The 18422-nt window shown below is 43.1% G+C and overlaps 1 protein-coding gene across 1 annotated transcript in view; it reads left to right on the forward strand.

The window, feature by feature from the left end:
• Nucleotides 1-18422, forward strand: part of ldlrad4b (low density lipoprotein receptor class A domain containing 4b) — a 128128-nt gene that overhangs the window by 28858 nt on the left and 80848 nt on the right. Inside the window, exon 2 of the mRNA XM_062992451.1 lies at nt 14922-15338. Coding sequence (XP_062848521.1) covers nt 15299-15338 — 40 coding nt within the window. The 5' untranslated portion in view covers nt 14922-15298. The remainder of the gene's footprint in view (nt 1-14921; nt 15339-18422) is intronic.

Raw genomic sequence — 18422 nt, forward strand, 5'->3', positions numbered from 1 at the left:
CAACACTGACAAAATGACACTTTGACACAATGAAAAGTAGTCTGTGTGCAGCTTATATAACAGTGTAAATTTATTCTTCCCTCAAAATAACTCAATATACAGCCATTAATGTCTAAACCACCGGCAACAAAAGTGAGTACACCCCTAAGAGACTACACCCCTAAATGTCCAAATTGAGCACTGCTTGTCATTTTCCCTCCAAAATGTCATGTGATTTGTTAGTGTTACTAGGTCTCAGGTGTGCATAGGGAGCAGGTGTGTTCAATTTAGTAGTACAGCTCTCACACTCTCTCATACTGGTCACTGAAAGTTCCAACATGGCACCTCATGGCAAAGAACTCTCTGAGGATCTTAAAAGACGAATTGTTGCGCTACATGAAGATGGCCAAGGCTTCAAGAAGATTGCCAACACCCTGAAACTGAGCTGCAGCACAGTGGCCAAGATCATCCAGCGTTTTAAAAGAGCAGGGTCCACTCAGAACAGACCTCGCGTTGGTCGTCCAAAGAAGCTGAGTGCACGTGCTCAGCGTCACATCCAACTGCTGTCTTTGAAAGATAGGCGCAGGAGTGCTGTCAGCATTGCTGCAGAGATTGAAAAGGTGGGGGGTCAGCCTGTCAGTGCTCAGACCATACGCCGCACACTACATCAAATTGGTCTGCATGGCTGTCACCCCAGAAGGAAGCCTCTTCTGAAGTCTCTACACAAGAAAGCCCTCAAACAGTTTGCTGAAGACATGTCAACAAAGGACATGGATTACTGGAACCATGTCCTATGGTCTGATGAGACCAAGATTAATTTGTTTGGTTCAGATGGTCTCAAGCATGTGTGGCGGCAATCAGGTGAGGAGTACAAAGATAAGTGTGTCATGCCTACAGTCAAGCATGGTGGTGGGAATGCCATGGTCTGGGGCTGCATGAGTGCAGCAGGTGTTGGGGAGTTACATTTCATTGAGGGACACATGAACTCCAATATGTACTGTGAAATACTGAAGCAGAGCATGATCCCCTCCCTCCGGAATCTGGGTCGCAGGGCAGTGTTCCAGCATGATAATGACCCCAAACACACCTCTAAGACGACCACTGCTTTATTGAAGAGGCTGAGGGTAAAGGTGATGGACTGGCCAAGCATGTCTCCAGACCTAAACCCAATAGAACATCTTTGGGGCATCCTCAAGCGGAAGGTGGAGGAGCGCAAAGTCTCGAATATCCGCCAGCTCCGTGATGTCATCATGGAGGAGTGGAAAAGCATTCCAGTGGCAACCTGTGAAGCTCTGGTAAACTCCATGCCCAGGAGAGTTAAGGCAGTTCTGGGAAATAATGGTGGCCACACAAAATATTGACACTTCAGCAACTTTCACTAAGGGGTGTACTCACTTTTGTTGCCGGTGGTTTAGACATTAATGGCTGTATATTGAGTTATTTTGAGGGAAGAATAAATTTACACTGTTATATAAGCTGCACACAGACTACTTTTCATTGTGTCAAAGTGTCATTTTGTCAGTGTTGTCCCATGAAAAGATATACTTAAATATCTGCAGAAATGTGAGGGGTGTACTCACTTCTGTGATACACTGTATATATATATATATACCGTATATATACAATGAGTGAACATTCAGACAGCGGACGGTGTTTTTCCTGTGTTTTCTTTATATTTTGTATATTAAAACGTCCCCAGACAAGGTGCAGAGAAAGAGTTTTTTGTTGTTGTGTAATTACTCCTGCCAGTAGGTGTCACTGTGTATCAGACAGAGGGGACATTGAGTAAGAGAGAAGAAGGAAGTTATTCTTTCGTGAAATTACTCCTACAAAATACAACACTATTGAAATAAAGAAGGAAATAATAATAATAATAATAATTTAAGATTTATGTGAAAATATACTTGTATTTATGACAAAAAAGAGCATTTAAGACATTAGAGAGGTTAGGGGTAAGAGGTTGGGGGGTCTGGCACGGATTAATTCTATTTACATTATTTCTTATGGGAAAAATAGGTTCAACTAACAAACATTTTGACTTAAGAACAGAACTTCAGAACCAATTAAATTCGTAAGTCAAGGGTCCACTGTGCTTAGGTTTGTGGTCCGGACCCATGAATTGAACATTGGGGGTTTCAATATACCATAAAGTGGTATATCAACAACTGATGGGAACGCTGACGGATCCTAACATTACACAAAGCTACTGAGTGGAACATGTATATTTATCATTTGTACATCTGTATATTGTGGGAGCATTTTGGACCGGGACATTCATGCTTTAACAGATCAACAGCTGCCCACATTCTGACAATGGGTGTGGGTGCTAGACTGGCCTGCCTGCAGTCCAGACCTGTTTTTCTATTCAAAGGCTGTGGCACAGTTTGAAAGTAAGCCTTCTTTTTGTAAATAAACCCGTTTAAACCAGGTCTGTGGTGTAAGTACGGAAATTTGTACCCATGAATTGAACATTTTGGGGGCTCTATATACTGTGAAGTGGAGAAAGGGGGTCCTGCCCCCTTCCTGCTATATCAGCAACTGATGGGAACGCTGACGGATCCTAACATCACACAAAGCTACTGAGTGGAACGTGTGTACATCTGTACATTGTGGGAGCTGAATACATATTGTGATTACAGCTTTGATTTCCATCCTCCTGAAATCAGTCGTGATTGTTCACTGCTGCTGTCTGGATCGTGCTGTAAAATAATCTGTCCATGTATTTATTCCTAGCCGTGTTCTTGGCATTAATTTTGGGCATTGCAGCACTCCGTCTCCTCCTCATTCTGCAGCACAGAGCAGCGCCGACCGGCTCTGACAGCTCGCCGAGAGGACACGGCGAAACACCTCCAACTTTTGTGATGCTTAGCAACAACCCGACGATTTCTTCCTTCAGACTCGGTCAGGATGATTTGGGCAGCAGGTTACAGAGAACCGGAGGAAGAGCGAATATCACCCTACTGCCGTGTGGCATCAGAACCTCTGCAATGCAGCAGCGTTCCTGCCCTTTTGTGCATCATTTCAGTCGGGACGTAAACGGGTCTGGGTGAACGAGAAAATAGCTGCAGCGTAAATCATCCGCCGGGCCGAGATGTTCTGTAACGGCGGCCAAGTGTGAACGCAGACTGATTATCTTTTAATAAGAACGTATGACGTACACACCTCAAATAGAGTAACGTAATCTGATTAGTAAAAATGTAAATCATTTATTTAATGAGCGATACTTTTTTTAAAGATGTTAAATAAAAGAACAGCAAAACAACAAAACCAAAGTTATTATGTTTTACCTCAGTATCTTGATTGCTTTGCAGACATTTAAGCTCATCCACCAATTTAAGAACAGTGTTCCTTAACATGCTGCAAGGATTTGAAGTATTTTACCATCTACAGTGCATAAAATCATCAAGGATTTAAAAAATTAGGAGCAATTTTATCGTATTAAATTTGTCTTCCGCTGCTGGTGTATCCCTGATTGCAGTCGAGGTGGGTATATCGCTGCTCACGCCCCCTCCGACCCGCGTGCAGCCCTTAGCGGAACCCTTTTTCACCCATGCATTCTGCATGAAGACCCCACCCACACAGTCCGGTCATCCCGCCCTAGCAGAGACGTGTCTGCCAATTATGTCCGCTAGATGGAACCCAGCTGGCCGGTTTCGAACCAAGGAGTTCAGAATCTCGGCGCTGGTGTGCTAGTGGAATATCTCGGGAGCCTAATGCTTGTGAGGTTTGGTACCTACACCAGCACTACATTAAAATTTGTGGTGCTAGCGCTAACGAGTATTCAAACTCGCACCTTCAGATTTCAGCAGAGCTAGTGACCTGACCGGGTGTCCAGACAAACACTATTGGCCGTGTTTGCGGGAGGGAAGGTCGGACGAGGTCTCTTTCTGCTGCTGCAATATGCGATCCCTGGGATTGGTCTGGATGCCTGAGCGAGTGTGTGGGGGGGGTCACATAAAGCTTAGCGTGGCTCTCCGTACATGATACAACTCTGTGACTGTCAACAGCTGGGCACATTGTGCATGCTCTAACCCCATGACTGCATAAGCAATGAGTGTGTGTGCTAGACTGGCCTGCCTGCAGCCCAAAGTAAGCCCACTAGCACTCCCTGGTTCGTATATCAGCTCTGCTACCGGTCGGCTGGGCGCCCTCTAGCAGGCACAATTGGTCAATTCCTGCAGCGGACAAATTTGGCTTCCAGTCTGCTGGGTGGGAAAGGCCGTACTATAAAGGGGTGGGGTTTTTGATGCTGTTTAAGGACCTTGGTTACCCAGGGCACCTGTATGGAGGTGAAGAAGTGCAGCGATCGGGGCGTGGCTCTCTGTATGTGAAGCCGACCTCATGCACAAATCAGAGGGAGTGTGTGTCAGGCGCATCTATACCCTCTTTGGCGCCATCGGGGTCCCCAGAAGCGGACTGGCTACCTAATTAACACCTAATTATATTAGCATTTCACAGCTTGTCCCAACTTTTTTGGGAATCTAGGCTTGTAGATACTTCTGAATCTGGTATTTCGAGAACCCGAGCGCTGCAGTAAGTCCTGGAATCGCTCACAGATCCGCTGCTAACATTTGAGAATCATTAGCGCCGCTTCGTCATTAGCTAAGCATTCGCAGTCGGGTTGGTGGTCGTGTTTACCGGCGCGGTCTGGCGTCTATTTTACATTCCTGAGATTGCCAGTGCTGATGAGGACGGTCCGGGCCTGAAACCCTCACGGCTCGGCGATTAACGGCCGGCGTTCACGTCTCCTGCGGCCGTCACCGCTCGCTACCGGCGTCGACTTTAAATCGCACTCGGCGTGCTCCTCGTTCCGTGTGCTAGCGGCCACCTCGGTGACCCCGCCTGCGCGTTCCGGGCGCCGACTGCCGAGCGTTAAAGGTCTGGCCGTCTAGACACCGCGGGGAAGCATCCTGATGAGCTTCTCATTGATTTGTCTGGAGCTTTAGCAGCTGATTTGAGGCGAGAGGAAAGAGCTGTGTGTGTGCGCGTGTGTGTGTGCGTGTGTGTGTGTGTGTGTGTGTCTGAGACGGCGAGTTAGAGCGAGACGTGATTCTTTCAGACGCTGAACACAGACAGACTTTTTTCTGATGAATCCAGACATAATGGATTCTCTCCAACAAATAATTTCGTTTTAGCGCCGAGTCCTCTGTCCCCCCCCCCCATTCAAATATTGGATATGTAAAATAAGGCTTGTAGCTGTCGGTGCGGCGGGTGTGGCGTGGGCAGACAGCGGTGGCGTGATGTGTGGCGGGAGGTGTGAGGGTGGCATGATGAGGCAGTTTTTGTAGAGCTCCAACTTCTATAGGCTGACATGTGAGGAACTGGACTTGATGTGTTTCCATTAGTTGGAATATATACATAATCATTGAGCACTTTATTAGGCACGCCTGTCTGGCTCGGTGGGTAGCACTGTCGCCTCACAGCAAGATGGTCCTGGGTTGGATTCTCCTCATGTCTGTGTGGGTTTCCTCCTGGTGCTCCGGTGTGTGAGTGTGTGTGACTGATTGGGGGAGGGAAGGTTGGACAAGGTTTCTTTCTGCTGCTGTGTGTGTGTGTGTGTGTGGGGGGGGGGGGTCACATAAAGCTTAGCGTGGCTCTCCGTACACGATACAACTCTGTGCAGGAACCAAACACTGGCAGGTGATAAGAAGTGGTGTCAGAGGGGCCGTCTGGTAAATTGATGACGCTCATGCTTTAGCAGGTCAACAGCTAACCACATTCCGCTTACTCTAACCCCATGTGTGGGTGCTACACTGGCCTGCCTGCACCCCAGACCTGTGTGTGTGTGTGTGTGTGATGGACTGGCGACCTGTCCGGAGTGTTTCTTACCTTTCACCCAGTGAATCGTCCCCATCGCAACCCTAAATAGAATACAGTGGTGGTAAAACAGACAAAGAATGAATGTCTGGTACATAAATCCATTAAAGATGACTTTTGTATGTATACAATTACTGACTGTATCCTATCTGTTGCTCTGTACACTATCAGGTCCCTGTATGACATTTATTAATTGAAAGAGACCTGCACAAGATGACGTTAACACTTACCTGGTAGTGTGTTCATCTGATATGGGTGTATGAGGTGCAGCAGTGTTGTTGGGATCTTAATACTGTTTAAACATACTGGCCTGTTTATTAGGAACACTTCATTGTAGGTGTACAGTGTTTTTTTTTTTTTCATGCACGATGTGTGTTAACGTGTCCACTGATAAAACTAATAACTAGAGGAAGATTCAGGTCACATGATGCTGTTTGGTTTATATTTCTGGTTGCTGTGAAGTGTTTGAAATTGAATTTAAAACCAGAACAACACGCACATAACCGTGTCATTGCTGATGGTATTGCAGTGCTGAGAATGGTTCACCATTCAAATAACAAGGTAAGGGAAGGAAAAAGGAAAGGAAGAAAAGGACAGCACAGGACAGGAGAGGACAGGGAAAGAAAGAAAAGGGCAGGAATGGAAGGGAATGGAAAGGACATGACAAGATGGGAGGAGAAAATAAAAGGAAGGATGGAATGTGAAAGGAAGGGAAGGAAAAGGAAATTAAGGGAAGGAAGGAAAGGGAAAGAAGAAAAGGTGAAAGAAGGGAAATGAAAGGACAGGAATGGACGGAAAGGAAAGGACAGAAAAAAGGACAGGAGAGGAAATGAAAAGGATTAAAAGGGAAAGGAAGAAGAGGACATGACAGGAAGGGAAAGGTAGGAGGTAGGTAGGTAGGTAGGTAGGTAGGTAGGTAGGTAGGTAGGTAGGTAGGTAGGTAGGTAGGTAGGTAGGTAGGTAGGTAGGTAGGTAGGTAGGTAGGTAGGTAGGTAGGTAGGTAGGTAGGTAGGTAGGTAGGTAGGTAGGTAGGTAGGTAGGTAGGTTATTGAAATTAAATAACAGGAAGGACAGAAAAGAAAGGTAGAGGAAGGACAGGAAGGGAAGGGAAAGATAGGAAAAGAAAAGAATGTAAAGGACAGGAAAGGAAAGGACGGGAAAAGAAAGGAAATCAAAGGAGAGGAAGGGAAGGGAAAGGTAGGGGAAGGACAGGATGGTACAGAAAGGGACAGGAAAGGAAAAGAGGCAAAGGGAAAGGAAGTAAAGGACAGAACAGGAAAGGACGGGAAGGGGAAATGAAGGGAAAGGGTAGGACAGGAAATAAAGGAAAGAACAGTAAAGGAAAGGGAAGAAAAGGATTTCTTTATTTACCATCTCTTTATCCTGGCCATTCTCATGGTGGGTTTTATTAATTGGGCAAAAGGCAGAAAACACCCCAGACAGGTTGCCAGTCCATCACAGGGCAGACACACACATTCAGGAGAACAGGGAAGGGTAAGGAAAAGAAAAAAGGAGAGGAAAGGAAGTAAAGGTAAGGAAAGAAGAGGGTAGGAGAGGAAAGGAACTGTTAGTTGTGTAAAACTAAATGTATTAATCACACACTTTGCCAGTAGTACATAAATAAAGGAGGTGATGAGCATCATCCACCTTCATACAGTGTTTTATCTGTTCATTAAAGCATCAGCACATCAGTGAAGAATGTTTTCCTATTTACACATAAAACATGGTCAAATCGAACTAGTTTACGGTGTCCTTACACTAATGGATAACAGAATGTACGATCTTCCTCCAGCTTGGTATCTGTGGGTTTTTATTTCTATCTGGGTCAGGTGAGCTCCTGGTTTTTGGCACTGGAGCCGGGGCGGCTCTGCTCTGCTCGTCTCTGAGAAAGTGAAGGATACGAAGCGAGTGCAGAAATTTCAGCTTGTTGGGGAGTTCAGCAGGGATCATTTCACTTTCTCTCTCTCTCGTCTTGTTCCTGCCGGTGTTCTTTGTTCTGTCTCCAGTCTGACAGTCAGTCATGCCTCACCAAATCACCGGGACCGTCGACTTTTCTCTGCTCGCTGCTGCCGATCCACCTGTTTCTCAGCACAAACCACCGGGGCCTCGAATATAATACACAACGTCAGCTTAAGAATACGACCAGAACCTCCGAGTATGGAGTCGCATAGCCGTGCATGCATCTGTTGGGCTAAAGACCACTATCTAAGAAGGCTTTTATCACTTTGTTTGAAGGCTCTTATCACTCAGATCACTGCTGCATTCAGTATGTGTACTACACATCACCTCCATCAACCCAAAATTGATTATATCCCCTATTTTGGGGTGGTGGTCCTTATGCTGGGGCCTATCAGCCTGTTGAGAGAGCAAAACATACAAATAGGTGGATGCGTACCCATAACTGATTGGTATTATTATTATCCTTTAATGCTAATAATACTGAAGCAGAGTGTCCGTAACCAAATGATCAGATGTCCACTTAGTTTCGTAAGTGTCCATGTAGTGTCTTTAAGGAATAGATTGTCGCACTAGCCCAGCACTACTAAGATCTCAGGATCTCAGATCTCTCGCACGCAATGTGTAAATGTTCCAGCCAGCTTCCGGCGTAGTGATGAAAACAAAACGTATCAGTTGAAGCTTTTAACTGGAACCTTCTTGTTACAGAAATTACATTCATTTACACAATGAGGAGGAAAGTAAAGGCACGAAGTAAAACGGCTAAATACACTCGCTAATCTGTTGTTGTTTTTTATCTGAACTTACAGATTATTTCTTTATTTCTACGCTACATTTCCAATATATGTTTTGTGTTTATTATATTGACTCGTGACTCGACTCGGACTCTAGCCTAAGGACTCGTGACTTGACTCAGACTCTAGCCTAAAGACTCGTTACTTGACTCGGACTCTAGCCTAAAGACTCGTGACTCGACTCGGACTCTAGCCTAAAGACTCGTGACTCGACTCAGACTCTAGCCTAAAGACTCGTTACTTGACTCGGACTCTAGCCTAAAGACTCGTGACTTGACTCGGACTCTAGCCTATAGACTCGTGACTTGACTCGGACTCTAGCCTAAGGACTCGTGACTTGACTCAGACTCTAGCCTAAAGACTCGTGATTCGACTCAAACTCTAGCCTAAAGACTCATGACTTGACTCGGACTGTAGTTTAAAGACTCGTGACTTGACTCGGACTGGTATTTTGTGACTTGTGAACATCTCTGCTTCAAGTGCCTTACATTTACTGGTTCATTTAAACTATGAGGCATCCTAGCAATCCTACGGCAATTCAGTTAGTATTCGGTTAGTCAAAGTGTCCAAGATGTTAAAGTAAAGCAGCTAAAAACAGCAGCTAAAATGTTTTATATCCCTCATTTTGGGGTGGTGGTCCTAATGTCAGGGCTAATCAGCGTTCTGAGAGAGTGAAAGATATAAATGTGTGGATGCGAATCCATAACTGACTGGTGTTATTATTATCAGTCACAGTCAGACAGTTGTTAGTAACCTGTTGCTCTGAGCTCTTGTTGAGATGCAGCCAGAAGGCCGTTTCACGCTGACGTTGATTAACGAGCGACCTGCCTCTGGTTCCACTGCAAAACAAAGATTACCCTTTCTCCTGCCATCTCCAGGATTCTTCTCCCCCCGCCCCCCTCCATCCCCTCGTCTCGCCGGCTCTCTCTCCCCCCGTCTCTCGCCACCCTTCCGTCTCTCTCTCTCGTCCCGCGGGCGAGCCGCCGTCTCACCTTGGCTGGCGGGCCGACCGGCGTGATTGATTCGGAGTCGGCGCTGTGCGGCAGCGGCCGCGTTAGCTTTAGCCTGATTTCACCAGGCACGAGGAGACAGACAGACCCCCCGCCGAGATCGCATTACACATCCAGCATGGCAGCGCGCCTGCACACGGGCAGAATAGCGTAATCATCTTGCTCGGCGCGCTTGCTTAGGCATGGGGCTGATGTGCTCTCTCCGTGGTTAGGATTTCTGCTCCGGAGGAAAAAAAGAGGAATTAAGGTAGAGGGAATGAAATTCTCTTTTGATCTGGAGCACTTTGTTCTACATCCGTGATGAGCTCCTTCAGACAGATCTTCATTTTTAATGTCTGCGTGTTAGCAGGATGCAGAGAAGTTTCGGTGTACAGATAGATCTGTATGAAACTCAGCAGTGGGAATGAAATGATGAAATGGAAATGTTTTATTAAACCTGCTATCATTTCTCTAGTGACAATCTCATGTCCTTAAGTGTTTTCTGTTGGTCTCATGTTTGTACAGTGTTGATTTTTTCTGGTATTGGTTAGTGGTGGTACAGTAAGGACTGTTTAAGGTCCAAAACTTAATAAAATATTAAGATCAGGTGTTTCAGTTAGGGATATTCCGCTAGCACACCAGCACTTATATTCTGAACTCCTCTGTTTGAAACTCGGCGATGCCACCGGTCGGCTGGGCGCCATCTAGCTCGCATACTTGGCAGTGCCTGCAACAGACATTAATTGGCCGCCGTGTCTGCTAGGGCGGTATGACCGGACTTCAAAACGCTGTGCAAGGACCCTGATTAGCAGATAGAGAGGCGCCTGTGCAGAATGCGTGAGCAGCGATATACCCTCCTCGAATGCAATCAGGGATCCCCCAGCAGCGGAAGACAAATTGACTACGATAAAACTGGGAGAAAATGGGAGAAAAATACACAGATCAGCCATAACATTAAAACCACCTCCTTGTTTCTACACTCACTGTCCATTTTATCAGCTCCACTTACCATATAGAAGCACTTTGTAGTTCTACAATTACTGACTGTAGTCCATCTGTTTCTCTCCATGCCTTGTTACCCCCTTTCATGCTGTTCTTCAATGGTCAGGACCCCCACAGGACCACCACAGAGCAGGTATTATTTAGGTGGTGGATGATTCTCAGCACTGCAGTGACACTGACATGGTGGTGTTGTGTTAGTGTGTGTTGTGCTGGTATGAGTGGATCAGACACAGCAGAGCTGCTGGAGTTTTTAAATACCGTGTCCACTCACTGTCCACTCTATTAGACACTCCTACCTAGCTGGTCCACCTTGTAGATGTAAAGTCAGAGACGATCGCTCATCTATTGCTGCTGTTTGAGTCGGTCATCTTCTAGACCTTCATCAGTGGTCACAGGACGCTGTTGGCTAGATGTTATTGCTTGGTGGACTATTCTCAGTCCAGCAGTGACAGTGACCATGTCAGTGTCACTGCAGTGCTGAGAATGATCCACCACCTAAATAATACCTGCTCTGTGGTGGTCATGTGGGGGTCCTGACCATTGAAGAACAGCATGAAAGGGGGGAAACAAAGCATGTAGAGAAACAGATGGACTACAGTCAGTAATTGTAGAACTACAAAGGGCTTCTATATGGTAAGTGGAGCTGATAACATGGACAGTGAGTGTAGAAACAAGGAGGTGGTTTTAATGTTATGGAAAACTGTGTGGATGCAGGAGAGGGGTCGGGGGGGATTCAAAAGTGAGTAAGCAAACATTCATCATTTGTATTTTAATGGTTTTCTATTAAACCCTGATTCTACAGAACAAGACTTGCATGTTCACGTCCTTCATGGTCGCTTCTCTGTGTGGTTTTTGTGCCGCCGGTCATCGTGGTTCATGTGAGGTGAGGAAACAGCAGGTCCGGATCTATTAAACCCCGTCGCTCTCTCAAAAGCATGTAGCTGATCAAATGCTAAGATCCCTTGATCACTATCAGGTTCAGCTGAGGCCAGACAGCCTGCTCGAGCACGGCTAGCTTTGCTCACCTATCCTTAAATAACAGTCTGTCTCTTATTTGTTTAGGGACTGAGTCACTGGTGATGGGCACAGAGCACTTATCTCTCCAGGTTCAGAACATGACGTCTAAGGGACAGTTCAGCGCCGGCGTTGCTCAAAAGCATCGTCTGCTGCGCTGAGACGGCTGCTGCGTCACTCACTTCCATGGATGTTTTTTTAGTGTTGTTGTGTCTAGTGGAAAATGTTGCTTAAAAATATTTTATAAGTGTTGTTGATTATCGTTTATGATGCATTTTGAGGTGAGAGATGTGTTGAACGACTTGGCAAAAATCTAAACCTGGGTCTAAACCCCAAAGGTTAACTGGAAATGTTAAGAAAAGTAGATGTATAAATAAGTTTTAAAGCAGATATATGCAATATGCAATGGTCTTGTGCTAAGACTTTGTTAATGAAGGGGTTAAAAAAGGGAACAGGGGATGGGATTGGATGAGTAGGGGTGGGATGAGTAAGGGTTGAATAAGTAGGGATATAAGTAGGGAGACCCGGGCCCGAATAGAAACAGGAGGGTTACTTCAGGAAGGACATCCAGCATAAAAACTGTGCCAAGTCTGATATGTGAACCAGATCTGCTGTGATGACACTGATATATATATATGAGCAGGTAAAACAACTAAACAGAAAACTAGTTTTTCAGTATTGTTCTTCAGTATTGTTCTTCAGTATTGTTCAGTATTGTTCTTCAGTATTGTTCTTCAGTATTGTTCTTCAGTATTGTTCTTAAGTATTGTTCTTCAGTATTGTTCTTCAGTATTGAAGACATACTGTACATCTAGAGTACTTGAGTATTGTTCTTCAGTATTGTTCCTCGGTATTATTCTTTGGTATTGAAGACCTACATCAAGAGTTCTTCAGTATTGTTTAGTATAGTTCTTAAGTACTGTTCAGTAATGCTCTTTAATATTGTTTAGTGTTGTTCTTCAGTATTGAAGATCTAAGACATACTTCAAGAGTTCTTCAGTATTGTTCTTCAGTATTGTTCAGTATTGTTTGGTATTGTTCAGTATTGTTTTTCAGTATTGAAGACATACTGTACATCAAGAGTACTTCAGTATTGTTCTTCAGTATTGTTCTTTAGTATTCTTTAGTGTTGAAGACCTACATCAATGGTTCTTCAGTATTGTTTGTTAGTATTGTTCTTCAGTATTGAGGACCTACATCAAGGGTTCTTTAGTATTGTTTAGTATTGTTCTTCTATATCGAGGACCTACATCAAGAGTTCTTCAGTATTGTTCTTCAGTATTAAAGACTTCTGTATTGTTCTTAGTATTGTTCAGTATTGTTCTTCAGTAATAAATACATACATCAGTAGTTCTTCAGTATTCTTCAGTATTGTTCTTCAGTATTGTTCTTCAGTATTGTTCTTCAGTATTGTTCAGTATTGTTCTTCAGTATTGTTCAGTATTGTTCTTCAGTATTGTTCTTCAATATTGTTCTTCAGTATTGTTCTTCAGTATTGTTCTTCAGTATTGTTCAGTATTGTTCTTCAGTATTGTTCAGTATTGTTCAGTATTGTTCTTCAGTATTGTTCAGTATTGTTCTTCAGTATTGTTCTTCAGTATTGTTCAGTATTGTTCTTCAGTATTGTTCAGTATTGTTCTTCAGTATTGTTCAGTATTGTTTTTCAGTATTGTTCAGTATTGTTCCTCAGTAATAAACACATACATCAGTATTGTTTTTCAGTATTGTTCAGTATTGTTCTTCAGTATTATTCTTCAGTATTGTTCAGTATTGTTCTTCAGTATTGTTCCTCAGTAATAAACACACACATCAGTAGTTCTTCAGTATTGTTCAGTATTTTTCTTCAGTGTTGTTCAGTATTGTTCAGTATTGTTCTTCAGTAATAAACACACATCAAGAGTTCTTCAGTATTGTTCTTCAGTATTGTTCTTCAGTATTGTTCTTCAGTATTGTTCAGTATTGTTCTTCAGTATTGTTCCTCAGTAATAAACACACACATCAGTAGTTCTTCAGTATTGTTCAGTATTTTTCTTCAGTGTTGTTCAGTATTGTTCAGTATTGTTCTTCAGTAATAAACACACATCAAGAGTTCTTCAGTATTGTTCTTCAGTATTGTTCTTCAGTATTGTTCTTCAGTATTGTTCTTCAGTATTGTTCTTCAGTATTGTTCAGTATTGTTCTTCAGTATTCTTCAGTATTGTTCAGTATTGTTCTTCAGTAATAAACACACATCAATAGTTCTTCAGTATTGTTCTGCAGTAATGTTCAGTATTGTTCTTCAGTAGTTCTTCAGTATTGTTCAGTATTTTTTCTTCAGTATTGTTCTTCAGTATTGTTCTTCAGTATTGTTCCTCAGTAATAAACACACACATCAGTAGTTCTTCAGTATTGTTCAGTATTTTTCTTCAGTGTTGTTCAGTATTGTTCAGTATTGTTCTTCAGTAATAAACACACATCAAGAGTTCTTCAGTATTGTTCTTCAGTATTGTTCTTCAGTATTGTTCTTCAGTATTGTTCAGTATTGTTCTTCAGTATTCTTCAGTATTGTTCAGTATTGTTCTTCAGTAATAAACACACATCAATAGTTCTTCAGTATTGTTCTGCAGTAATGTTCAGTATTGTTCTTCAGTAGTTCTTCAGTATTGTTCAGTATTTTTTCTTCAGTATTGTTCTTCAGTATTGTTCTTCAGTATTGTTCTTCAGTAATAAACACACATCAGTAGTTCTTCAGTATTGTTCAGTATTTTTCTTCAGTATTGTTCTTCAGTATTGTTCTTCAGTATTGTTCTTCAGTAATGTTCTTCAGTATTGTTCTTCAGTAATAAACACACATCAGTAGTTCTTCAGTATTGTTCAGCATTTTTCTTCAGTATTGTTCAGTATTTTATTCAGTATTGTTCAGTATTGTTCCTCAGTAATAAACACATACATCAGTAGTTCCTTAGTATTGTTCTTCAGTATTGAACAGATACATCAAGGGTTCTTCAGTATTATTTCAGATAAAACATTCTCACAGATGGTGTTTGAAAGCGATGCTGTTTTTGGTTTAGTTTGATTTTTATTATTACTAACCACTCATCATCGAAGCCTTAAACATATGGAAGGAAACGGTAGAGTAGGTCGGTATGATGATTCAGTATTTTTGCTGCATCACTCGACTCTAAATGTCGTCCTCTTCTGATCACAAGACTAAATGGCCGGGTGTTATCAGCTCAGACACTTTATCTGCTCTTCTGTCATTTTGACTTATTTATGTCATTTATACTCCGCTGACTGGTGAATTAATGAGCCTCTCTCTCTGTCTCTCTCTCTCTCTGTCTCTCTCTCTCTCTCTGTCTCTCTCTCTCCCCGTCTGCCTCTCTCTCTGCAGTCAGGGTGTCGGAGCGCTCCCCCCGTGAGTGTATAAACTCTGCGCTCACACACATGAGCTGGTATGCTGATTAGATCGTTGCTCAGCAGAGCACGTTCTCCCGGGAACCCGTCCACCTGGATTTCTCTCCGTGCGTCTGCGAGGCAGCCATGATCGTCTGGCTCTGGCTGGGGGGGTAACGGTGTTAATTGGAGGACAGGCGTGCCGGTTGCCGTGGTGAAGCTGAGCTGTTATCTGAGCAGGCAGGATCGGGATCGGGACAGGGTTGGACTCATGAGGTGAAGATGGCAGCGGCGTGGCTGTGTCGTACCCAGCAGCCCTCACCGGATCAGCGTGGTTAAGGAGGAGGAAGGAGACGCTCTGGGCTCAGGAGCAGCATGCAGGAGGCTGACCTACCAGCCACAAATGCTTTCACAGGTGAGCGCTGGCTCGGATGTTTCAGTGTTTATCTTGCACACAGTTTGACAGCTGGCTTTAGTCTAAACTCGACTCGAAAGGAGATGATAGCTGCACCGTTCACTGTTTACTGTGTGACTGTTGTTTTTGCTGTTTTTAGATCATCCTGCAACTTTTTTTTCTGTAGGCCTATGTAAACCTCTGGTGTTCCAACAGTGTGACTGCATTTGATGTAAACAGACTCGACATCCAACAAAGCTAATAATCGCAAATGTTTGTGCATCACATTTTGCATAGTATTAGTATTAGGGTAGTATTACCCTGTATTAGTATTAGGGTAGTATTACCTGTGGTAGTATTAAGTATTAAGGGTAGTGTTACCCAGTATTAGTGTAGTATTACCTGTGTTAGTATTAAGTATTAAGGGTAGTATTACCCTGTGTTAGTATTAGGGTAGTATTACCTGTGGTAGTATTAAGTATTAAGGGTAGTGTTACCCAGTATTAGTGTAGTATTACCTGTGTTAGTATTAAGTATTAAGTGTAGTATTACCCTGTATTAGTGTAGTATTATTAATTATTAAGTGTAGTATTACCTGTGGTAGTATTAAGTATTAGTGTAGTATTACCTGTGTTAGTATTAAGTATTAAGGGTAGTATTACCCTGTATTAGTGTAGTATTATTAAGTATGAAGTGTAGTATTACCTGTGGTAGTATTAAGTATTAGTGTAGTATTACCTGTGTTAGTATTAAGTATTAAGGGTAGTATTACCCTGTATTAGTGTAGTATTATTAAGTATGAAGTGTAGTATTACCTGTGGTAGTATTAAGTATTAGTGTAGTATTACCTGTGTTAGTATTAAGTATTAAGGGTAGTATTACCCTGTATTAGTGTAGTATTATTAAGTGTAGTATTACCTGTGGTAGTATTAAGTATTAGTGTAGTATTACCCTGCATTAGTGTAGTATTACCTGTGGTAGTATTAAGTATTAGGGGTAGTATTACCTGTGGTAGTATTAAGTATTAGTGTAGTATTACCTGTGTTAGTATTAAGTATTAAGGGTAGTATTACCCTGTATTAGTGTAGTATTATTAAGTATTAAGTGTAGTATTACCTGTGGTAGTATTAAGTATTAGTGTAGTATTACCCTGCATTAGTGTAGTATTACCTGTGTTAGTATTAAGTATTAGTGTAGTATTACCCTGTATTAGTGTAGTATTACCTGTGTTAGTATTAAGTATTAGTGTAGTATTACCCTGTATTACTAGTAGGGTAATATTACCTGTGTTAGTATTAAGTATTAAGGGTAGTATTAGCTGTGTTAGTATTAAGTATTAGTGTAGTATTACCCTGTATTAGTGTAGTATTACCTGTGTTAGTATTAAGTATTAGTGTAGTATTACCCTGTATTAGTGTAGTATTACCTGTGTTAGTATTAAGTATTAGTGTAGTATTACCCTGTATTACTAGTAGGGTAATATTACCTGTGTTAGTATTAAGTATTAAGGGTAGTATTAGCTGTGTTAGTATTAAGTATTAGTGTAGTATTACCCTGTATTAGTGTAGTATTACCTGTGTTAGTATTAAGTATTAGTGTAGTATTACCCTGTATTAGTAGTAGAGTAGTATTACCTGTTGTAGGATTAAGTATTAGTGTAGTATTACCATGTATTAGTGTAGTATTACCTGTGGTAGTATTAAGTATTAAGGGTAGTATTAAGGGTCGTGGTAGCTCTGTGGATGAGGTACTGGAGTAGTAATCTAGTTAATAAGGTTGCCGGTTTAAGCCCCACCACTGCCAAGTTGCCACTGTTGGGCCCCTGAGCAAAGCCCTTAACCTCAAAAGGCCCTCAATTGCCTGGACTGTATTCTGTCACCATCATGAATGGTTTAAGGCACTGGACTAGTAATCACATGGTTGTTGGTTCAACCGTCAATCCAGTGATAATTGTAAGTCGTCCGCTAAGATAAAAGCGGCCGCTGTGTTTAAATAGACCTACAGAAAAAAAGTTGCAGGATGATCTGAAAACAGCAGAAACAACAGTTACACAGTAAGTAATGAACTGTGCAGCTATCATCTCCTTTTCTGCAACCCACAACATCCCACAACAACCCACAACATCCCACAACAACCCACAACAACCCACAACATCCCACAACATCCCACAACAACCCACAACATCCCACAACAACCCTCAACAACCCACAACAACCCACAACAACCCACAACAACCCACAACACCCCACAACATCCCACAACATCCCACAACATCCCACAACAAGCCACAACATCCCACAACATCCCACAACATCCCACAACAACCCACAACATCCCACAACAACCCTCAACATCCCACAACATCCCACAACATCCCACAACAACCCACAACAACCCACAACATCCCACAACAACCCACAACAACCCACAACATCCCACAACAACCCTCAACAACCCACAACATCCCACAACAACCCACAACATCCCACAACAACCCTCAACAACCCACAACAACCCACAACAACCCTCAACAACCCACAACATCCCACAACATCCCACAACATCCCACAACATCCCACAACATCCCACAACAACCCTCAACATCCCACAACATCCCACAACAACCCTCAACAACCCTCAACAACCCACAACATCCCACAACATCCCACAACAACCCACAACAACCCACAACATCCCACAACATCCCACAACAACCCTCAACAACCCACAACAACCCACAACAACCCTCAACAACCCACAACAACCCACAACATCCCACAACAACCCTCAACATCCCACAACAACCCTCAACAACCCTCAACAACCCTCAACAACCCACAACATCCCACAACATCCCACAACATCCCACAACAACCCACAACATCCCACAACAACCCTCAACAACCCACAACAACCCTCAACAACCCTCAACAACCCTCAACAACCCACAACATCCCACAACATCCCACAACATCCCACAACAACCCTCAACAACCCTCAACAACCCACAACAACCCACAACATCCCACAACATCCCACAACAACCCACAACAACCCACAACATCCCACAACATCCCACAACATCCCACAACATCCCACAAAAAC

This window comes from Trichomycterus rosablanca, chromosome 3, assembly GCF_030014385.1.
Source record: "Trichomycterus rosablanca isolate fTriRos1 chromosome 3, fTriRos1.hap1, whole genome shotgun sequence".
NCBI classification, from domain to species: domain Eukaryota; kingdom Metazoa; phylum Chordata; class Actinopteri; order Siluriformes; family Trichomycteridae; genus Trichomycterus; species Trichomycterus rosablanca.